This window comes from Elephas maximus, chromosome 1 (genome assembly GCF_024166365.1).
Source record: "Elephas maximus indicus isolate mEleMax1 chromosome 1, mEleMax1 primary haplotype, whole genome shotgun sequence".
Classification (NCBI taxonomy): Eukaryota; Metazoa; Chordata; class Mammalia; order Proboscidea; family Elephantidae; genus Elephas; species Elephas maximus.
In genome coordinates this window covers 72,955,723-72,980,307 of record NC_064819.1, presented here as the reverse complement: position 1 = coordinate 72,980,307, position 24,585 = coordinate 72,955,723, and the positions used below count along the sequence as shown (strand labels likewise).

At 38.7% G+C, this 24,585-nt stretch overlaps 1 protein-coding gene across 1 annotated transcript in view; it reads left to right on the top strand.

Annotated features, from left to right (window-relative positions):
• Positions 1 to 24,072, top strand: part of SLC17A3 (solute carrier family 17 member 3) — a 40,458-nt gene extending 16,386 nt beyond the window's left edge. Inside the window, exons 6-12 of the mRNA XM_049874951.1 lie at positions 1,568 to 1,654; positions 17,911 to 18,029; positions 18,139 to 18,300; positions 18,602 to 18,731; positions 18,828 to 18,975; positions 19,288 to 19,378; positions 23,938 to 24,072. Of these exons, the coding sequence (XP_049730908.1) occupies positions 1,568 to 1,654; positions 17,911 to 18,029; positions 18,139 to 18,300; positions 18,602 to 18,731; positions 18,828 to 18,975; positions 19,288 to 19,378; positions 23,938 to 24,072 (872 nt within the window). The remainder of the gene's footprint in view (positions 1 to 1,567; positions 1,655 to 17,910; positions 18,030 to 18,138; positions 18,301 to 18,601; positions 18,732 to 18,827; positions 18,976 to 19,287; positions 19,379 to 23,937) is intronic.
• The last annotated feature ends 513 nt before the right edge of the window (positions 24,073 to 24,585 follow it).

Here is a 24,585-nt window from a genome sequence, read left to right as displayed (position 1 = left end):
TGGAGTTGGTGGCAGAAAAATGTACTGATTTCCATCTTTAGCTATTTGTGCCTGGGAGCCAGGCTGCCTCATTTCAAATGCTGCCTCATGTGTTATTAACCACGTGACCTTGAACAAGTTATTTAACTGCTACATCTCTCCATTTCTTCACCTGTAAGTTTGGATACTAGTAATTAAACGAGGTAATGCATGTAAGATGCTTAAATAAAGGGCATGGCCAGAAGAGAAGGAAAACATAAGTGACAATTTTTAAAATTGTGGGGTGCGGAAAGCCCTCCTAAGCAAATAAATACATAAATCTAGAGGTCATTACATGAGAGATTCATAGACCAGACCCAATATATACTTACAACTGCTGAATTCAAAGTACGACATAAACAAAGTTAAATATGGAAGAACAGAATTGTGGCCAGCATGTCTCAGAGAATTATTACTCACGATATATAAAGATTCTGTAAGTCAATAAGGCAAAGTTAAACAAGCAAAAGAGAAAAAGATAGACAATTCATAGAAGAAATTAAATAACACTGAAACAGAAAAAATGCTCAACTTTGACCATAAGTCAGAAAAAAAGAAAAGTAAAATGAGATACTGTTTTAAATTCATATTGGAAACACTATTTTTTCTAATGTTGTCAAGATGATGAGGAAAAAAAACCAGTATTTGTTGGAAATTTAATTGGACAGAATACTTTGGCAGGATCTATCAAAATTTAAAATGCACATAGCCTTCGATCTAGCAAGTCCACTTTTGATACTCTGTTGCACAGAAATAAATTACTTATTTTAAACAATTGTAAATCATTTAGAAATTACTAATTATATCTATTCTCAGAAATAAGTAGGTAGAATCTACATAGCGGTGTGGAAATATAAGACCAATTGTTAAATGAAAAATCAGAAAAATAGATACATTATCATCCTACTTATTTAAAAATAATAACTCACATACAGATGTATAGAATTTGACAAGCTGATGTTAATATTCATCTGGCAAATAACACAATAGCCTAAAAATGTTTGAAAAAGTTGTAAAAAGAGAAATGTGCCCTACCATATATGAGAATACTGTGTAAAGCTATAGAAATTAAAACAGAGGGCTCTTAGCACATTTATAAACAAATATCCTAGCTTTCTATTTACATATCACATAAATTCACTTATAGAAATGTATGCGGAAATAAAAAGTATGCATTTACTGGTGGCTAACTTCAAACTGAAAAGAAAAATGGATGGGGGGGCATGTAAGAGGAACTTTGACTCTTCATGGTAATTTATATGCATATATGACTTGTGTAATTAAAAATTAAAAACATAAGACTATTTTTAAATTAAAACAGTATAAACTGAAGCATGACTTTCATCTGCAACCTTATTAGGGAACTGCCAGAAAAATAGGTTCCCAGGAAATCATATGAATTGAATCGTGAATCCCAGTTCATGTATTCTAATATGCTTATCTCTTTATGATTTGATGACACTGCTCTATAACATGTTATTCATCATTCTGTATGTGTCTGCTGGATGGGTGCCCAAAGTCCCATAGCTTGCTCTCTGTCTCTTTGCAGGAATGGCACTGGGACCCTTCGTTGCTATCCTCCTGGGTGGCTTCATCAGTCAAGTCATTGGGTGGCCTTTTGTCTTTTATATCTTTGGTAAGCTGTTATCTCCTATTTTCTAGGTTTCAGTATTCAGAAAAATTCTTCTCTGTATGTACTTTTCTGGAGGAAATTAGTCAAGAAAGAAGAATCCTAGAATGATCCTGGAAAAACAAAATATGTGCATATATTATTAGGGAATAATTGACCTACACCATCTAAGAATTCTGAAGTTCTCCTGCCTATAATAATGTGTTATTGATTTTATTTTTAACATAAAGTTCACACATACTCTCCTGTCTTTGCAAGCAGTGGGAGACTGACTTGTAGAGCAGTGGTTTGTGAGAGATGGAAGAAAGAAGTCCAGTGATATAGGTGCTGCTATGGGATTTGTCTTAGGTTAGGTCAAGTAACAAGAGTGTCCTAGGTAAGGTGTAATTTTACTGAAGGCACTGGATACCTGGGAGACAGAAGACATTAGAGAAACAAAGAGAAGGGGAGTTGAAGACACATTTTTACCAAATAATGCAGAGAAATGTGGAGAAAAGAATAAAACTATATGGAAAGAAACAAAACGTATAATAAAATGGTAGACATAAATTCAACCATAACAAGAATTACATTAAATGTGAATGGTTTTGACACACCAATTAAAAGACAGCAAATTCAGATTGGATAAAAATACAACAAAACTATATCCTGTTTTAAATTTAAAGACATGAATAGGTACGAAATAAAACCTTGAACAAAGATGGACCACAAAACACTACTCAAGGGAAATCTGGGGTGGATATATTAATATCAGACAAAGATGACTTTAGAACAAGGAACATTACCAGGAATAAAAATAGACAGCATATAAAGATGACAGTGTTAATTCACCAAGAAGATATAACAATCCAAAATGTATACGTATCTAACATCAGAGTTTCAAAATACAAGAAGTAAAAACTGATAGAATTGCAAAGAGAAATAGTCAAACCCACAATTCAGAAGGAGACATAAAAATTCTTCTCTATTGTATTAATCAATAGAATACGAAGACAGAAAATCAAAAGGAATATAGAAAATCTCAAAAACACTAAAAACAAATTTTATCTAATTGATATTTATGGTACGCGCCTCTCAAAAGCAGAATAGAAACTCTTTTTAAGTGTGCTTCAAACATATACAATGCTGTTGTTGTTTTGTGCCATTAAATGGGTTCCAACTCATAGCAACCTTACTTATAATAGAACAAAACACTTGCTGGTCCTCCCCTGGTGATGCAGTGGTTAAGTGCTCAGCTGCTAACTTTAAGGTCAGCAGTTTGAATTCACCAGCCATTCTGCAGGAGAAAGATGTGGCAGTCTGCTTCCATGAAGATTTACAGCTTTGGAAACCCCTATGGGGCAGTTCTATTCTGCATGAGTCAGAACTGATTCAATGGCAATGCGTTTTTAAATATTTACAAAGATAGACAATATTCTGGTCCATAAACTTTAAAAAATTTAAAAGAGAGACTTCTGGCCAACATGGTGCATAGAAGAAGCACCACACCATCCCTCCACAGCAAAGACCCAAAAAACTAAGTAAAACAGAGACAAACATCAATCCTGGAACCTGAAGTGTCAAATGAAGAGACAAAGAACTCAGCCAAGCACCGAATAGAATAAGAAACTGTCAGAGAACAGAGAGTGAGGAGAGATATGTGTGGAGGTCCTTTATCAGCTAATGCAACTTGGATTCACCATCTTGGACTCCTCTTGGAGACGGGTGGACAGGGAGCACAGGAAAGCAGCTTCACAGAGCTCCCAGCAGGAGACAGAGCACCCGGTAACCAGGAATACATACTTTCCCACCCCCTATTCTCTCCCCTTTTTTTTTTTTTTTTTTTTTTTTTTATTCTCTCCCCACTGCTCCGAGCTTTCAGGCTGGCAGTGGCAGTTCAGCTGGCTGGTAAGTGTAACATCTGTGTCACTTGGATTTGTCCCATCCACATCGGAGATCAGCAGACAGGGCGTATGGAAAAGCAGCTTCACAAAGTTCCCAGCAGGAGTCAGTACTTGGTAACCAGCGATATCCGCTTTCCTAACCTCCACCCTTCTTCCCCCCACCTCGGCCTCCTCTGCTTCCTGCTGACTGCAGTCTCTTGGCTGGAGGCAACTGCTTTGGCCCTGGGCTGCTTGGATTCACCCTCCCCACATTGGCCGGCCCCCTAAGTGCCACTTGTCTGTTGCTGTTATTGCATTATTCCATTTCTTTTGGTTTCTTTTGTGCCTTCTACCACCTCCCCTTCCTTTCTCTCAAACACTCGGCTCCATGTGCTATCTTTGTTTCCTCTTAAAAGGCTGTGAAGTGCCACTGGATTGGGGAACCACGGCCCTGGCTTGTGACATAACACTGGTAGGTTCCTGGGGCTTTTTTTTCTTTTGCTTTGCTTTGTTTTGTTTGTTTTCTTTTTCTTTTCATGGCTTCGGAGCCCCTTCTAGCTGGGCTGCACTGCATAGCTTTGGAGACACTCCCCAAGTTAGCGCAGCCATGTAGGTGGAATCCCTGAAGGCATTTCTCTTTTCTTTCTTTCTTCTCTTTTTTCTACTCTGTCTTTCTTCATTTCTCAGTTCTCATCTCTCCGTACTCACCTTCTTTTCCTGTCTCCGAAATATCTGGCACTGTGTGACATCTATACCCCCTCTAGCCAGGCTATAGTGCACAGCCTGGGAGCTACTTTCCCGGTCTTTGCAGCTGCATGGGTGGAATCCCTGAGGGCCTTTCTTTTTTCCAAATTTTTATCTAGCTTTTTTTTTTCCTTTTCGTTTTTCCCATTTCTCAGTTTCTCATCTCTCCACTTCAACAGCAAGCTCCCTTAGCACTCCTTTCTGTTTGTTTGTTTGTTTTGGGCCCCTGTTTCTCTCTAAACTCTCTCCTCTTTCCCATACCCATATTAGCTCCACACATCATAACCTCCCCTCTCCTTCCTGCCTACCTGCACCATGCACTGAATATCACACCACTGGCCGGCACAGGCATGGCCTACTGGAATCTGCCGAGCAGCAATTCCCAGCCCATTCTCTCGACCCTAGTATGTGCCACAAACAATCCATCCCAGCCCCTCCCCTTCAGATGGATCTGTCCTGCTGCACCATAGCCGAGCAACAAGTCCTGCCCATTGGACAGGGAGGTGAAAAGTATAATGACCACACATGAGTAAACAACAAAGAACTCACAGCCTGCCTGCTCAGACATAGCCAAATAAAACAGAAAAGCAGGACAAAACTAACAGATCTACAATCAATAAACCAAGAAAATACTGAATGTCCCTAAGACAACAGACAATATCAAAACATATTAAAAACAAGACAGGTTGGTTCCAGTAGGTGTCCAAAATAAAACAACAGATGGCTTTCCAGTAGAAGAAAAGGCACTAGAACTACCTGACAGAGAATTCAGATCTCTAATATTAAGAGCTATCCAAAAGATGAAGCAAAAAGCAGACAAAAATGAGGAAAAAAATAGATAAACTAATGGGAAATACAGGCAAAAAATTGAAAGAATTCAGTAAAAGTAATACAAGAAAAAAATAACATAATAAATTCACAACTAGAAATCATGCAGAAACAACAATTAGAAATCCAAAAGGTAAACAACAGGATTTCAGAAATGGACAGTGTCATTGAAGGGCTGAAGAGCAGGTTGGAAATGATAGAAGACAGGATCAGTGAAATTGAAGACAAACTCTTGGATACAATTCTGTTTAAGGAAAAACCAGAAAAAAGAACAAAGAAAAATGAAGGAAACTTGAGAATTATATGGGACACAATCAAAAGCAAAAATCTGTAAGTGATCAGAGTTCCAGAACAGAGGGACAAAACAGAAAACACAGAGAGGATCACTGAAGAATTGCTAACAGCAAACATCCCTAATCTCATGAAAGACAAAAAGCTGACCATCCAAGAAGCTCAATGAACACCATATAGGAGAGGCCTGAAAAGAAAATCACTGAGGCATATAATAATCACACTGGCTAAAACCAAAGACAAAGAAAAAATTCTAAGAACAGCTCAAGAAAAACAAAAAGTCACATTCAGAGGAGAAACAATAAGGCTAAGCTCTGCTTATTCAGCAGAAACCATGCAGGGCAGGAGTCAACAGGATGACATATATAAAACCTTGAAAGAAAAAAAATTGCCAACCAAGAATAATATATCCTGCAAAACTCTAAATATGATGGCGGAATTAGGACATTTCCAGATAAACAGAAATTAAAGGAGTATGTAAAAACCAAACCAAACTTACAAGAATTATTAAAGGGAGTCCTTCGGTCTGAGAACAAACATCAGACCACAGCCTGAATCTATGATGCAAGATTGTACCAGCCAGATACCAACCTAGGAAATGAACTCTCGAGGGCTATCCAAAACCAAAACAATTACAACAGGGAACCAGAAAGGTCAATATGTAAATGCCGACAAGGTCAGAACAATAAAAAAGGGAATAAATGATGTAGGTATAAAACTTTCTAATGAAGAGGGAAGCAAGGCAATACCAGGTAATAATGTTGTTGTTGTTAGGTGCTGTCAAGTCGGTTTCAGCTCAAAGCAACCCTATGCATAACAACTCATAGTGACCCGATGCACAAGTAGTAATAGACTTGTTCAAACCTAGGAAGATAAGGATAAATTTCATGGTAACCACAAAGAAAGTTAACAAACGTACTCACCAAAATAAAGAAGAAAAATATAAAATCTCAATAAAAACAAAAGAAATCCACAAACAAAAGGAATTCAGCACAGAAGAGTAAGAGGAACAAAGAAAACATCAGCACCACAAAAAAAAGCACTACAAAATGACAACAATAAACTCACACCTATCAATAATTACACCGAATGTAAATGGCCTAAATGCACCCATAAAGAGACAAAGAGTGACAGAATGGATAGAAAAATAGGATCCATCAATATGCTGTCTGCAAGAGATGCGCCTTAGAAACAAAGGAGTAAATTTGTTAAAAATCAAAGGATGGAAAAAAAATCAAGCAAATTACGAAAAAAAGCAGGAGTGGTAATACTAATCTCAGATAAAATAGAATTTAAAACAAAATCTTCCATAAAAGGCAAAGAGCGCCACTGTATAATGATTAAGGGGACAATCCATCATGAAAACTTAATCATAATAAACATCTACGCACCCAATGACAGAGCTCCAAAATACATAAAACAAACTCTAACAGCACTGAAAAGAGAAATTGACAATTCCACCATAATAGTAGGAGACTTCAATGCACCACTCTTGGTAAAGGATAGAACATCTAGTAATAAACTCAACAAAGATACAGAAAAGCTAAAGGGCACAATCAGCCAAGTTGATCTCACAGGCATATATAGAACATGCCACCCAAAAGCTGCAAAGTACACATTCTTTTCCAACACTCATGGAACTTTCTCCAGAATAGACCACACCTTAGGCCACAGAGCAACCCTCAACAAAATCCAAAACATTGAGATAATACAAAGTATCTTCTATGACCACAACACCATCAAAGTAGAAATTAACAAAAGGAAGAGCAAGGAAAAGAAATCAGTTACATGGAAACTGAATAACACCCTGCTTAAAAACCACTGGGCAAAGGAAGAAATCAAAGATAGAATTAAAAAATTTCTAGAATCAAACAAGAATGAAAATACATCATACCAAAACCTTTGGGACACAGCAAAGGCAGTCCTCAGAGGTCAATTTATAGCAATAGATGCACACAGCAGAAAAGAAGAAAGGGATAAAATCAAAACATTAGCTCTACAACTTGAAAAAATAGAAAGATAACAGCAAAAGAAGCCCATAGCCAGCAGAAGAAAGAAAATAATAAAGATCAGAGCAGAAATAAACGAAATGGAGAGTAGAAAAATAGAATCAACAAAACCAAAAGCTGGTTCTCTGAAAGGATCAAAAAAATCGACAAACCGTGGGCCAAATTGACACAAGAAATACAGGAAAGGATGCAAATAACCCAAATAAGAAATGAAATGAAGAACATTACAACAGACCCAAAAGAAATGAAAAGGATCATAACAGAGTACTCCAACAAATTTGAAAAACTAAAGGAAATGGAAAAATTTCTAGAAACACACTGTCTACCCAAACTAACACAAAATGATGTTGAAAATCTGAACAGACCCATAACAAGAGAAGAGATTGAAAGATAATAAATAGATTAAAAAAAAACCTCCCAACAACAACAACTGGAGAATTCTACGAAACATTCAGAGAAGAGCTTATGCCAGTACTACTCAAACTATTTCAGAACATAGAAAAGGAAGGGGTACTTCTTCCTAGTTTGTCTTAGTCTGGAAGCTTCAACTAAAACCTTTCCACCATGGGTGACTCTGCTGGTATTTGAAATACCAGCATCATAGCTTCCAGCATCACAGCAACATGCAAGCCACCACGGTATGACAAAATGACAGATGAGAGACTAGCTATAACAGAAGAAATTTGTTCAGCAATTATTTCTTCAAATATTTTATTTTTCTAAGCCCTCTCCTCTTCTTTGAGCACTTAACAGCTCACTGATTAGATATACCAGGAGAAAAGATAAATGAACTTAAAAATATAGCAATAGAGGAGGGGGCCAAGATTGCTGACTAGGTAGATGCTACTTCGGATCCCTCTTGCAACAAAGATTCGGAAAAACAAGTGAATCCATCACATACATGACAATCTACGAACCCTGAACAACAAACACAGATTTAAAGGGTTGACCTGAGTGACAGAGACGGAGAACGAACAACTACGGGGAAGCAGTGACTGTTTTCGGAGCCTGGAGCCAGCGTCCCAGTCAGGCGGCTTCATTAACATTGGAATTTCCTGAGCCAGAGGGAGAACGGCTCTGGCTCCGCGGCTTTTCTTTTCCTTTTTTTTTTTTTTTTTTGGTCTTTTCCTAACCCATTCTTCCAGCCTGAGAGAAGCAACCACAAAAAACCCAGGGACCAAAAATCCTTCCCTAACTGGACTAAAAACACCGGGATTGCAGCGTCCCAGCCGGGGAACCTTGACGCTGGGCTGTGGACTGGCAACGGAGGACCTGACCGCAGCTTCTGCGAGCCAGACCCTCGGGGGCAATCTCTACCCAGCCAGCACACATAGGCGACAGGCCCCTTGGGAATCTCAGATAAAATAGTCATCCCAAACAAGATAAGCAACTTTGCCTATATCCTGGGGTGCTACTCTCTCCTGTTTTCCTGAACCCTCCCCTCCCCTTCCCAGGCGGCTTCATTAACATTGGAATATCCTGAGCCAGAGGGAGAACAGCTCCGGCTCCGTGGCTTTTCTTTTCCCTTTTTTTTTTTGGTCTTTTCCTAACCCATTCTTCCGGCCTGAGAGAAGCAGTCACAAAAAACCCAGGGACCAAAAATCCTTCCCTAATTGGACTAAAAACACAGAATCAGCTCCAGCCAAGCATATATGATCCATATCTTGGGCTTTCATCCCTACAGGGAACAAGGTGGCTATTACAATGCAAAGGCATTTCTGATAGGGATCTGACTGCATTTTTTTTAGTGGATTTACTGGAAAAACAAGTTTCCCAGGTCTGATATCTCTGCTTATTCAACAGAGCCCTGACTGACCCACAACAGGGAACTGAGGGCTGAAGCTCCCCCCAGACCACCTAGCCTCTTGCCTTAGGGGTCTAAGGAGGGTGACACCTACCAATCTGTAGAGGTACTTGTATTGGGGGCCTAAGGTACAGCTGCAGAGCCCTCCCACCAAGGTGCTTTAGGAATAGAGACACACCTACCTCACTGGCACTTGGGGGAAGCCTGTCAGCATCCTGCCCCCCTGGAGTGTGAACCCCAGCTGCTAATAGAATCTGGTGCACACAACTATCACCACTACTTCTCGAGGTGGATAGGTGTTAGGGTGCCGCACACACTTGATGACCCAAAATCAGATTCTACACAAGAGCAGTAAATAGACTCAGGCATATATATCTGGCAATAGACCTAACCAGCTGGTTATAGGTCATAAGTAAGTCAAGGGCTACAACAATCAAGACAGCACAATCTACTAGCCCATCCACGTACACTGAAAGAAAACAAAACAAGATAAGACTCAGTGAGCAAACATAGAATAAATCACTACAATATCTTAGTGATGGCTCAGAGACAGCAGTCGATATCAAACCACATAAAGAAGCAGACCATGACAGCTTCTACAAACCCCCAAACAAAAGAATCAAAATCTTTCCCAAATGAAGATACAATCCTGGAATTATCAGATACAGAATATAAAAAACTAATTTACAGAATGCTTCAAGACATCAGGGATGACCTCAGAAATGAAATAAGGCAAACTGCAGAAAAAGCCAAGGAACACACTGATAAAACAGTTGAAGAACTCAAAAAGATTATTCAAGAACATAGTTGAAAAATTAATAAGTTGCAAGAATCCATAGAGAGACAGCATGCAGAAATCCAAAAGATTAACAATAAAATTACAGAATTAGACAACGCAATAGGAAGTCAGAGGAGCAGACTCTAGCAATTAGAATGCAGAGTGGGGAAATCTGGAGGACCAGGGAATTAACACCAACATAGCTAAAAAAAAATTGGATAAAAGAATTAAAAAAAATGAAGAAACCCTAAGAATCATGTGGGACTCTATCAAGAAGGATAACTTGAGTGTGACTGGAGTCCCAGCACAGGGAGGGAGGATAGAAAACACAGAGAGAATAGTTGAAGATCTGCTGACAGAAAACTTCCCTGACATCATGGAAGATGAAAAGATATCTATCCAAGATGCTCATCGAACCCCATTTAAGATTGATCCAAAAAGAAAAACACCAAGACATATTATCATCAAACTTGCCAAAACCAAAGATAAAGAGAAAATTTTAAAACAGCCAGGGAGAAAAGAAAGGTCTCCTTCAAGGGAGAATCAATAAGAATAAGTTCAGACTACTCAGCAGAAACCATGCAGGCAAGAAGGCAATGGGATGACATATACAGAGCACTGAAGGAGAAAAACTGCCAGCCAAGGATCATATATCCAGCAAAACTCTCTCTCAAATATGAAGGCAAAATTAAAATATTTACAGATAAACACAAGCTTAGAGAATTTGCAAAAACCAAACCAAAGCTACAAGAAATACTAAAGGAAATTGTTTGATCAGAAAACCAATAATATCAGATACCAGCACAACACAAGGTCACAGAACAGAACATCCTGATATCAACTCAAATAGGGAAATCGAAAAAACAAATTAAGATTAATTAAAAAAAAAATGCTCAAAACAGGGAATCATTGAAGTCAATATGTAAAAGATCACAATAATCAAAAAGAGGGACTAAATACAGGTGGCATAGGACTGCCATATGGAGAGGGAAGCAAGGCGATATAGGACAAGACAAGTTAGGTCTTTACTTAGAAAAATAGGGGTAAATATTAAGGTAACCACAAAGAGGTATAACAACTCCATAACTCAGAATAAAAACCAAGAAAAATGTAATGACTCAGCAAACATAAAGTCAAATACTATGAAAATGAGGATCTCACAATTTACAAAGAAACATGTCTCAGCACAAAACAGTAAGTGGAAAAATGAAATTGTCAACAACAACATAAAAAGGCATCAAAATGACAACACTAAACACTTACTTATCTATAATTACGCTGAATGTAAACGGACTAAATGCACCAATAAAGAGACAGAGAGTCTCAGACTGGATAAAGAAACACGATCCGTCTATATGCTGCCTACAAGAGACACACCTTACACTTAGAGACACAAACAAACTAAAACTCAAAGGATGGAAAAAATATGTCAAGCAAACAATAAGCAAAAAAGAAGAGGAGTAGCAATATTAATTTCTGACAAAATAGACTTTAAACTTAAATCCTCCACAAAGGATAAAGAAGGACACTACATAATGATAAAAGGGACAATTGACCAGGAAGATATAACCATATTAAATATTTATGCACCCAATGACAGGGCTGCAAGATACATAAATCAAATTTTAACAGAACTGAAAAGTGAGATAGACACCTCCACAATTATAGTAGGAGACTTCAACACACCACTTTCGGAGAAGGACAGGACATCCAGTAAGAAGCTCAATAGAGACACGGAAGACCTAATTACAACAATCAACCAACTTGACCTCATTGACTTATACAGAACTCTCCACCCAACTGCTGCAAAGTATACTTTTTTTTCTGCAACACATGGAACATTCTCTAGAATAGACCACATATTAGGTCATAAAACAAACCTTTGCAGAGTCCAAAACATCGAAATATTACAAAGCATCTTCTCAGACGACAAGGCCATAAAAGTGGAAATCAATAAGAGAAAAATTAGGGAAAAGAAATCAAATACTTGGAAACTGAACAATACCCTGCTCAAAAAAGACTGGGTTATAGAAGACATTAAGGAGGGAATAAGGAAATTCACAGAATGCAACGAGAATGAAAATACTTCCTATCAAAACCTCTGGGACACACCAAAAGTGCTCAGAGGTCACTTTATATCGATAAATGCACACATACAAAAAGAAGAAAGAGCCAAAATCAGAGAACTGTCCCTACAACTTGAACAAATAGAAAGTGAGCAACAAAAGAATCCATCAGGCACCAGAAGAAAACAAATAATAAAAATGAGAGCTGAACTAAATGAATTAGAGAACAGAAAAACAATTGAAAGAATTAACAAAGCCAAAAGCTGGTTCTTTGAAAAAATTAACAAAATTGATAAACCATTGGCTAGACTGACTAAAGAAATACAGGAAAGGAAACAAATAACCCGAATAAGAAACGAGAAGGGCCACATCACAACAGACACAACTGAAATTAAGCGAATCATATCAGATTATTACAAAAAATTGTATCCTAACAAATTTGCAAACCTTGAAGAAATGGATGAATTCCTAGAAAAACACTATCTACCTAAACTAACACAATCAGAAGTAGAACAACTAAATAGACCCATAACAAAAAAAGAGATTGGAACGGTAATCAAAAAACTCCCAACAAAAAAAAGCCCTGGCCCGGACGGCTTCAAGGCAGAGTTCTACCAAACTTTCAGAGAAGAGATAACACCACTACTACTAAAGGTATTTCAAAGCATAGAAAATGACGGAATACTACCCAACTCATTCTATGAAGCCACCATATCCCTGATACCAAAACCAGGTAAAGACATCACAAAAAAAGAAAATTACAGACCTATATCCCTCATGAACATAGATGCAAAAATCCTCAACAAAATTCTAGCCAATAGAATTCAACAACATATCAAAAAAATAATCCACCACGACCAAGTGGGATTTATACCAGGTATGCAAGGCTGGTTTAATATTAGAAAAACCATTAATGTAATCCACCATATAAATAAAACAAAAGACAATAACCACATGATCTTATCAATTGATGCAGAAAAGGCATTTGACAAAGTCCAACACCCATTTATGATAAAAACTCTCAGCAAAATAGGAATTGAAGGAAAATTCCTCAACATAATACAGGGTATCTATACAAAGCCACAGCCAACATCACTCTAAATGGAGAGAGCTTGAAAGCATTTCCCTTGAGAACAGGAACCAGACAAGGATGCCCTTTATCACCGTTCTTATTCAACATTATGCTAGAGGTCCTAGCCAGAGCAATTAGGCTAGACAAAGAAATAAAGGGCATCCGGATTGGCAAGGAGGAAGTAAAATTATCTCGATTTGCAGATGACATGATCTTATACACAGAAAACCCTAGGGAATCCTCCAGAAAACTACTGAAACTAATAGAAGAGTTTGGCAGAGTCTCAGGTTATAAGATAAACATACAAAAATCACTTGGATTCCTCTACATCAACAAAAAGAACATCAAAGAGGAAATCACCAAATCAATACCATTCACAGTAGCCCCCAAGAAGATAAAATACTTAGGAATAAATCTTACCAAAGATGTAAAAGACCTATACAAAGAAAATTACAAAGCACTACTACAAGAGATTAAAAAGGACATACTTAAGTGGAAAAACATACCTCGCTCATGGATGGGAAGACTTAACATAGTAAAAATGTCTATTCTACCAAAAGCCATCTATACATACAATGCACTTCTGATCCAAATTCCAATGTCATGTTTTAATGTGATGGAGAAACAAATCACCAACTTCATATGGAAGGGAAAGAAGCCTCGGCTAGGCAAAGCATTACTGAAAAAGAAGAAGAAAGTGGGAGGCCTCACTCTACCTGATTTCAGAACCTATTATACAGCCACAGTAGTCAAAACAGCCTGGTACTGGTACAACAACAGACACATAGACCAGTGGAACAGAATTGAGAACCCAGATATAAATCCATCCACATATGAGCAGCTGATATTTGATAAAGGCCCAGTGTCAGTTAATTGGGGAAAAGATAGTCTTTTTAACAAATGGTGCTGGCATAACTGGATATCCATTTGCAAAAAAATGAAACAGGACCCATACCTCACACCATGCACAAAAACTAAGTCCAAGTGGATCAAAGACCTAAACATAAAGACTAAAACAATAAAGATCATGGAAGAAAAAATAGGGACAACCTTAGGAGCCCTAATACAAGGCATAAACAGAATACAAAACATTACCAAAAATGACGAAGAGAAACCAGATAACTGGGAGCTCCTAAAAATCAAACACCTATGCTCATCTAAAGACTTCACCAAAAGAGTAAAAAGACCACCTACAGACTGGGAAAGAATTTTCAGCTATGACATCTCAGACCAGTGCCTGATCTCTCAAATCTATATGATTCTGTCAAAACTCAATCAGAAAAAGACAAACAACCCAATCAAGAAGTGGGCAAAGGATATGAACACACACTTCACTAAAGAAGATATTCAGGCAGCTAACAGATTCATGAGAAAATGCTCTCGATCATTAGCCATTAGAGAAATGCAAATTAAAACTACGATGAGATTCCATCTCACTCCAACAAGGCTGACATTAATCCAAAAAACACAAAATAATAAATGTTGGAGAGGCTGCGGAGAGATTGGAACTCTTATACACTGCTGGTGGGAATGTAAAATGGTACAACCACTTTGGAAATCTACTTGGCGTTATCTTAAACAGTTAGAAATAGAACTACCATACAACCCAGAAATCCCACTCCTCGGAATATACCCTAGAGAAATAAGAGCCTTCACACAAACAGATATATGCACACCCATGTTTATTGCAGCTCTGTTTACAATAGCAAAAAGATGGAAGCAACCAAGGTGTCCATCAACGGATGAATGGTTAAATAAATTGTGGTATATTCACACAATGGAATACTACGCATTGATAAAGAACAGTGACGAATCTGTGAAACATTTCATAACCTGGAGGAACCTGGAAGGTATTATGCTGAGCGAAATTAGTCAGAGGCAAAAGGACAAATATTGTATAAGACCACTATTATAAGATTTTGAGAAATAGTATAAACTGGGAAGAACACATACTTTTGTGGTTACGAAGGGGGGAGGGAGGGAGGGTGGGAGAGGGTTTTTTACTGATTAATTAGCAGCTAAGAACTGCTTTAGGTGAAGGCAAGGACAATACTCAATACATGGAAGGTCAGCTCAGCTGGACTGGACTGGACCGGACCAAAAGCAAAGAAGTTTCCGGGATAAACTGAATGCTTCAAAGGTCAGCGGACCAAGGGCGGGGGTTTGGGGCCTATGGCTTAAGGGGACTTCTAAGTCAATTGGCAAAATCTTTCTATTATGAAAACATTCTGCATCCCACTTTATTGTGGTGTCTGGGGTCTTAAATGCTAACAAGCGGCCATCTAAGATGCATCAATTGGTCTCAACCCACCTGGAACAAAGGAGAATGAAGAACACCAAGGTCACACGATAACTTAGAGCCCAAGAGACAGAAAGGGCCACAGGAACTAGAGACTTACATCATCCTGAGACCAGAAGAACTAGATGGTGCCTGGCTACAACTGATGACTACCCTGGCAGGGAGCACAACAGAGAACCCCTGAGGGAGCAGGAGATCAGTGGGATGCAGACCCCAAATTCTCATAAAAAGACCAGACTTAATGGTCTGACTGAGACTAGAGGAATCCCGGTGGTCATGGTCCCCAAACCTTCTGTTGGCCCAGGACAGGAACCATCCCCGAAGACAACTCATCAGACATGAAAGGGACTGGGCAGTGGGTAGGAGAGAGATGCTGATGAAGAGTGAGCTATTTATATCAGATGGACACTTGAGACTGTGTTGGCATCTCCTGTCTGGAGGGGGGATGGGAGGATAGAGAGAGTTGGAAGCTGGCAAAATTGTCACGAAAGGAGAGACTGGAAGGGCTGACTCATTAGGGGAAGAGCAAGTGGGAGAACGGAGTAAGGTGTATATAAACTTATATGTGACAGCCTGACTTGATTTGTAGACGTTCACTTGAAGCTCAATAAAAGTTAACTAAAAAAGTAAAAAAAAAAAAAATATAGCAATAGAAATCATACAGCATAAAACACAGAGAAAAAAAATTAGTAATAAGATGGACAGAACTTCACAGTGACCTGTGCAGTATCTAAAGAAGAGGAGAGGTATTGAAGAAAACTAAAGGCATAAGGGAAAGATTAGTCCAAAGGACTAATGGACCACATCTACCAAGGCCTCCACCAGACTGAGTTTCATGCTTCAGCTAAAGATTGAACAGGCCTACGGAACAAAACAAGACTAAACACGTGCACTAGCCCTAGGGCAGGGACTGGAAGGCAGGAGGGAACAGGAAAGCTGGTAATAGGGAATCCAGGGTTGAGAAGGGAGTGTGTTTTCATGTTGTGGGGTTGTTTACCAATGTCATACAACAATGTGTATACTAACCTCTTGATGAGAAACTAGTTTGTTCTGTAAACCTTCATTCTTCCTTGCTCCTGAAGGGGTGAGACCAGTGGAGTATACTAGATGGCTGCTAACAGGCTAAGACCCCAGTTGCTACTCACCAAAGTAGAATGTAGAACATACTCTTTATAAACTCTGTTATGCCATTTGAGCTAGATGTTCCCTGAGACCATGGTACCCACAGCCCTCAGCTCAGCAATTCGGTCCCTCAGGGAGTTTGGGTGTGTCTATGGAGCTTCCACGGCCTTCCCTTGTACAGGTTGTGCTGGCATCCCAGTAGAAGACTCAATATTTTTAGATGGTAGTTCTTCCCAAATTGATCTATAGATTCAATGCATTATCAATCAAAATCTCAGCATACAACTGTCTTGAGTGTCCATTTCTGCCTTTTTTTGTAGAAATTGACAAGTGGATTCTAAAATTCATATGAAAAGTCAAAGAACATGGAATAGCCAAACAACTTTGAAAATGAATTACAAAGCTGAAGAACTAACACAGAGTGGTGTTGGCATAAAAATAGACAAATAGGCCAAAGGAACAGAATAGAGTCATAAACAGACTCACACATTTAAGGAAAAAAAATATTTTAAACCGGTGCAAAGGCAATTCAATGGTGCTTAAAATTGGATGTTCACATATGCAAAAAAAAAAAAAAAACCCAAAAAACAGCACTTTGATCTACACTTTGCACCATAGTCAAAAACAAAAGCTAAATCAAAATGAATCCTAAACCTAAAATTATTACACTTCTGGAAAAAGACATAGGAGAAAATCTTTGTCCTTAGATTAGGCAAAGATTTCTTAGATACGATCCAAAAAGCCAGATTCATAAAATGAATTGATAAATTGGATTTTATCAAAGTTAAATACTTCTGCTCTTCAAAAGACATTGTTATGATAATAATAACAATAAAGTTGAGACATGGAGAAAATATCTGCAAACACATATAGGATAAGGACTTTTACCAAAAATGTGTAAATAATTCTCAAAACTCAACAATAAGAAAATAAACAACTCAATTAAAAAATGGGCAAAGTAGTTGAATAGGTACTTCATCAAAGACGATTTATGGAGGGCAAATACACACATGAAAAGCTGCCTAACATCCGTAGTTATTAAGGAAATTCAAATAAAAACCACAGTGGAATATCTTAACACATCTATTAGAATGGATGATATTAAAAAGACTGAGATACCAAGTATTGTGGTGCTATTTTTAGAGTCTGTGATTGGTACATACAGAAATAAACAAGGAATGGGTGCTAGAAAGTTGAAATATTCACGTGAGATATATATATATAATTTTTTTTAATTGAGAAATGGAAAGGGGATATTATGAGCAAGAGCTTTTCCTGGGTTCTATACCATTTTTTTTTTTTTTATACCATTAGCATGTTCCAATGTAAAGAAATTCATGTGGAAGGCAAGTATCAGCCCTGTGCCAATTTTATCCTCTGCTTGCAGGAGGTTTGGGCTGTGTCTGGAGCCTTCTCTGGGTTGTTCTGGTTTATGATGACCCTGTTTCTCACCCTTGGATAAGCATCTCAGAGAAGGAATACATCACATCCTCCTTGGCCCAACAGGTACACGTTAGGACTTCTACTTTCTCTAGTGTCTGGATTTCTCAGGGTGGCTAAGAGTGTGTGAGCATCTCTCAGGTCTTAGTGTTCTGATGAGTAAATTTGTTTTCAGGTCAGCTCTTCTAGGCAGTCTCTGCCCATCAAAGATATGGTCAGATCTCTACCCGTTTGGTCCATGATTCTTTGCTCTTTGGGCTACCAATGGTTAATTACTGTACTGGTTGTATACACACCGACTTATATCAGCTCTGCGTTCGACATTAACATCAGAGATGTGAGTATATTTCCCTCCAGTTTATTTTCCTGTTTGCATGACTCACTAATCATTGTGTCTTCATAAATCTTTCCATCTAGAGAAATTTCTCTCTTATTATCAAAGTAACCTAATATTTTATATTCATGCCAGTATGATTGAAGGTATGATTGAATACCTTCTGGTGGTATTATTGAGAGGTTACTGATTTTCATAAGAAAGCATGATTTCAGGATGGCAGTATGATTAGGAGTGATTGACCCGTGAAAGTTGTGACCTCACTGCCTTTATTAATATGGTTTGCTCCAATTGTTTTCTTTAGAATGGGATCGTGTCTGCCCTTCCTTTTCTTTTGGCCTGGGCCTTTGGCATCCTAGGAGGCCAACTGGCAGATTTCCTTCTGACCAAGAATTTTAGGCTTGTTACAGTGAGGAAACTTGCCACAGTTTTAGGTAAGAACAGAGCCTAAATAATTAATTAATTCACAAGACATACAACAATCAAAGAATGCATCTCACTATTTAATTTGTCTGTTGTTCATTCCCTAGGAAATCTCCCTTCTTCAGCGATCCTTGTTGCCCTGCCCTACCTCAGGTCCAGCTACATTACAACAGTAACCTTTCTGATCATCTCTTGCGGACTAGCGTCGCTGTGTCAGTCAGGGGTTTCTATTAATGCCTTAGATATTGCTCCAAGGTAGGACTCTACTCTCCACTCTTATTTGCACATTTTCTGAAAAAGGCTCAGCTTTCTGGGAGCCCCAAACTTTGGAAAATAGTAAAGCATGGGCAAGGACCACAAATGGACCTGCGGCCATTTTTTTCTGGCATGTGTGTGTATGGGGGGGGAGGGGGGATGCTATTGATGTGTCTTAGGACCTTTTGTTGAATATAGACAGTGCAGGGTCCTTTATGACATAGTTAGAGGATGGAGTCCTATATGGAACAGGGCTGAAGGATATTGTCAAGCACCTCTGCATCTAGCCTGGAACATTCTTCTTACCCACAGACATTCCAGTTTTCTCATGGGAGTTGCCAGGGGATTTGGATACATAGCAGCTGTCCTGGTACCCACTGTCAGTGGATTTCTCCTCAGTCAGGTAAAGTTTTCATGTCAAGAAGGACTTTAAAAATGCCTTTCCAAATCCCTTTGTAAAGTTAATACTACAAATAAAGTATTCAAAGATTGTAAAATAAAGTTAAATTGTGGTTGGCTTTGTCATGAAGATCAAGCTGTTATTAGCTGCTGTCCAGTCAATTCTGACTTATGATGACTTCATGTGTTACAGAGTAGGACTGCTGTATAGGGTTTTCTTGGCTTAATCTTAACAGAAGGAGATTGCCAGGCCTTCTCTTCTGTAGTGACGCTAAGTGGGTTCAAACCACCAACCTTTTTAGGTTAGCAGTCAAGTACAAACTGTTTGTTCCACCCGGGGACCTAAAGAAAAATGTAGAACAATTATTTGGTGATCTCAATGTTGGCTCATTCCTAAATCAAAAAAAGAACTAAATATTAATCTACTGGTAATATACAGTCTCTGAATTTGAAATTACAGAGCTGCATAGGTGGCTTGGGATGATGATTCAATTTATAGATGCTACCTGCCTTGTCTTCTGTACCATTTTGCAATTTTCATTTGCATAGCCATGCAAAAGAGAAAGGATAATGAAAGTAAACATTTTTAAGCGTCTGATACATTCAGGCATTGATATAGGTGTTTCACATGCAATAAACTTAATTGTTAATTTCACACCAATTGTAAAGATGGATAATTATTATCCTTATTTCCTGATGATTAAACTGAAAATCTAATAGGATAAATCTTTTTGCTAAGAGAACATTTGTAAAATCAGAATCCTTGTTGTTGTTGTTGTTAGGTGCCGTCGAGTTGGTTCTGACTCATAGCAACCCTATGCACAATAGAACGAAACACTGCCTGATCCTGAGCCATCCTTACAGTCGTTGTTATGCTTGAGCTCATTGCTGCAGCCACTGTGTCAATCCACCTCGTTAAGGGCCTTCCTCTTTTCCGCTGACCCTGTACTCTGCCAAGGATGATGTCCTTCTCCAGGGACTGATCCCTCCTGACGACATGTCCAAAGTATGTAAGATGCAGTTTTGCCGTCCTTGCCTCTAAGGAGCATTCTGGCTGCGCTTCTTCCAAGACAGATTTGTTTGTTCTTTTGGCAGTCCATGGTATATTCAATATTCTTCACCAACACCACAATTCCAAAGCGTCAACTCTTCTTCGGTCTTCCTTATTCATTGTCCAGCTTTCACATGCATATGATGTGATTGAAAATATCATGGCTTGGGTCAGGCGCACCTTAGTCTTCAGGGTGACATCTTTGCTCTTCAACACTTTGAAGAGGTCCTTTGCAGCAGATTTGCCCAATGCAATGCGTCTTTTGATTTCTTGACTGCTGTTTCCATGGCTGTTGATTGTGGATCCAAGTAAAATGAAATCCTTCACAACTTCAATCTTTTCTCCATTTATCATGATGTTGCTCATTGGTCCAGTTGTGAGGATTTTTGTTTCCTTTATGTTGAGGTGTAATCCATACTGAAGGCTGTGGTCTTTGATCTTCATTAGCAAGTGCTTCAAGTCCTCTTCACTTTCAGCAAGCAAGGTTGTGTCATCTGCATAACGCAGGTTGTTAATGAGCCTTCCTCCAATCCTGATGCCCCATTCTTCTTCATATAGTCCAGCTTCTAGGATTATTTGCTCAGCATACAGATTAAATAGGTATGGTGAAAGAATACAACCCTGACACACACCTTTCCTGACTTTAAACCAATCAGTATCCCCTTGTTCTGTCTGAACAACTACCTCTTGATCTATGTAGAGGTTCCTCATGAGCACAATTAAGTGTTCTGGAATTCCCATTCTTCGCATTGTTATCCATAGTTTATTATAATCCACACAGTCAAATGCCTTTGCATAGTCAATAAAACACAGGTAAACATCCTTCTGGTATTCTCTGCTTTCAGCCAGGATCCATCTGACATAAGCAATGATATCCCTGGTTCCAAGTCCTCTTCTGAAACTAGCCTGAGTTTCTGGCAGTTCCCTGTCGATATACTGCTGCAGCCATTTTTGAATGATCTTCAGCAAAATTTTGCTTCGTGTGATATTAATGATATTGTTCTATAATTTCCATATTTGGTTGGATCACCTTTCTTGGGAATAGGCATAAATATGGATCTCTTCAGTCAGTTGGCCAGGAAGCTGTCTTCCATATTTCTTGCGATAGATGACTGAGCACCTCCAGCGCTGCATCCTTTTGTTGAAACATCTCAACTGATATTCCATCAGTTCCTGGAGCCTTGTTTTTTGCCAGTGCCTTCAGAGCAGCTTGGACTTCTCCCTTCAGTACCATCGGTTTCTGATCATATGCCACCTCTTGAAATGGTTGAATATCAACTAATTCTTTTTGATATAATGACTCTGTGTATCCCTCCCATCTTCTTTTGATGTTTCCTGCATCATTTAATATTTTCCCCATGGAATCCTTCAGTATTGCAACTTGAGGGTTGAATTTTTTCTTCAGTTCTTTCAGCTTGAGAAGTGCCGAACGTGTTCTTCCCTTTTGGTTTTCCATCTCCAGCTCTTTGCACATGTCATTTTAATACTTTAATTTGTATTCCCGAGAGGCCCTTTGAAATCTTCAGTTCTTTTATTTCATCAATTCTTCCTTTTGCTTTAGCTGCTCGACGTTCGAGAGCAAGTTTCAGAGTTTCCTCTGACTTCCATCTTGGTCTTTTCTTTCTTTTCTGTCTCTTCAGTGACCTCTTGCTTTCTTCATGGATGATGTCCTTGATGTCATTCCACAACTCATCTGGTCTTCGCTCACTAGTGTTCAATGCATCAAATCTGTTCTTCAGATGGTCTCTAAATTCAGGTGGGATATACTCAAGGTCATATTTTGGCTCTTGTGGACTTGCTGTTTTTCTTCAGTTTCAGCTTGAACTTGCATATGAGCAACTGATGGTCTGTTCCACAGTTGGCCCCTGGCCGTGTTCTGACTGATGATAATGAGCTTTTCCATCATCTCTTTCCACAGATGTAGTCAATCTGATTTCTGTGTGTTCCATCTGGCGGGGCCCATGTGTATAGTTGCCGTTTATGTTGGTGAAAGAAGGTATTTGCAATGAAGAAGTCGTTGGTCTTGCAAAAGTCTATCATTCGATCTCGGGCATTGTTTCTATCACCAAGGCCATGTTTTCCAACTACTGATCCTTCTTCTTCTTTTCCAACTTTTGTGTTCCAATCACCAGTAATTATCAATGCATCTTGATTGCATGTTCGATCAATTTCCGACTGTAGCAGCTGATAAAAGTCTTCTATTTCTTCATCTTTGGCCCTAGTGGTTGGTGTGTAAATTTGAATAATAGTCGTATTAACTGGTCTTCCTTGTAGGCGTATGGATATTACCCTATCTCTGACAGCATTGTACTTCAGGATAGATTTTGAAATGTTCTTTTTGACGATGAATGCGACACTATTCCTCTTCGAGTTGTCATTCCCAGCATAGTAGACTATATGATTGTCTGATTCAAAATGGCCAATACCAGTCCATTTCAGCTCACTAATGCCTAGGATATTGATGTTTATGCATTCCATTTCATTTTTGACGATTTCCAGTTTTCCTAGATGCATACTTCGTACATTCCAGGTTCCGGTTATTAATGGATGTTTGCAGCTATTTCTTCTCAAAATGAGAAGAAACATTTCTTCTCAGTTGCCACATCAGCAAATGAAGGTCCTGAAAGCTTTACTCCGTCCACGTCATTAAGGTCGACTCTACTTTGAAGAGGCAGCTCTTCCCCAGTCATCTTTTGAGTGCCTTCCAACCTAGGGGGCTCATCTTCCAACACTATATCAGACAACGTTCTGCTGTTATTCATAAGGTTTTCATTGGCTAATGCTTTTCAGAAGTAGGCTGCGGGTCCTTCTTCCTAGTCTGTCTTAGTCTGGAAGCTCAGCTGAAACCTGTCCTCCATGGGTGACCGTGCTGGTATCTGAATACCAGTGCCACTGCTTCCAGCATCACAGCAACATTCAAGCCCCCACAGTATGACAAACTGACAGACACGTGGGGGATAATTCTTCTTAGACCTGTCTAACTCCAAAGCCCTTAGTCTTTTCACTAAGCCATCACAACTTAAGGAGAATCTTGAAAGCATTTTTAGCATAAGTCATATACAAAAAACAAAAAATCAAAGCCAGTGCCGTCGAGTCGATTCCAACTCATAGCGACCCTATAGGACAGAGTAGAACTGCCCCATAGAGTTTCCAAGGAGCGCCTGGCAGATCTGAACTGCCAACTCTTTGGTTAGCAGCTGTAGCACTTAACCAGTACCGCCACCAGGGTTTCCTATAGACAAGATTAATGCAAAATAGAAAATTTATGCCACTTTTATAGTGACAAATTGAATTCTGTAGGTTAATCACAAAGGTTCCCAAACTGTTTTTATTAAGTGTTTTCTGAGTGCATTTCCAAATTCTTCCTTCCATCAAACTATCGAGCCACTTTCAGGCAATGAATTTCTACACAGAAACCCAAGAGGAAACATTGTGTTCTGAAATGTCAATATGACATTTCATAGAAAAAAGGATGAAAGGGGTAATATTTACTTGGGAGTTTGTGTCCCCAGGACCCAGAATTTGGATGGAGGAACATTTTCTTCTTGTTGTTTGCCATTAACACGTTAGGACTGGTCTTCTACATCATATTTGGAGAAGCAGATGTCCAGGACTGGGCTAAAGAGAGGAAAGTCACTCGTTTATGAAGGTAAAGAATAATGATTTCGTCTATGATTATAACCATAGAACACTATTTAAGGTTTTTTTAAATTCCATGTCATTTTCCTTTCTTAGTTATTCTACCTTGGATGGAAAAGCCATTAGACACCTTATTTCACAAATGGAAAGGAATTAGTGATGAAAATACCCATGGAAAAAATTGTGTTGTGGTTCTTTTCAAATATGAGATAAATTCTTTCTTTTACTTGGATTTCTTTTTGAAGAAAATGCAAGATGAATGAAAATTCAGTTAAAATGATAGCTAAGAACATAGTTGTCGCTTCATGGAATTAACAATGGACTCAGAGGAGCTGCTGTGTGGGAGCCAAGATGCCAAATTCACAGTTCCTGGACACTGAAACAAGAATCCATGTTTTGAAACTCTTAATCTAGGGTGGCAACCTTGTTAAAAAAAAAAAAAAATTGTTAGAGCAACGATTTTTCCTGATTTTGAAAATAAATATCACTTTATATTTTTCTGCTTTGGGTATTGTCTATTT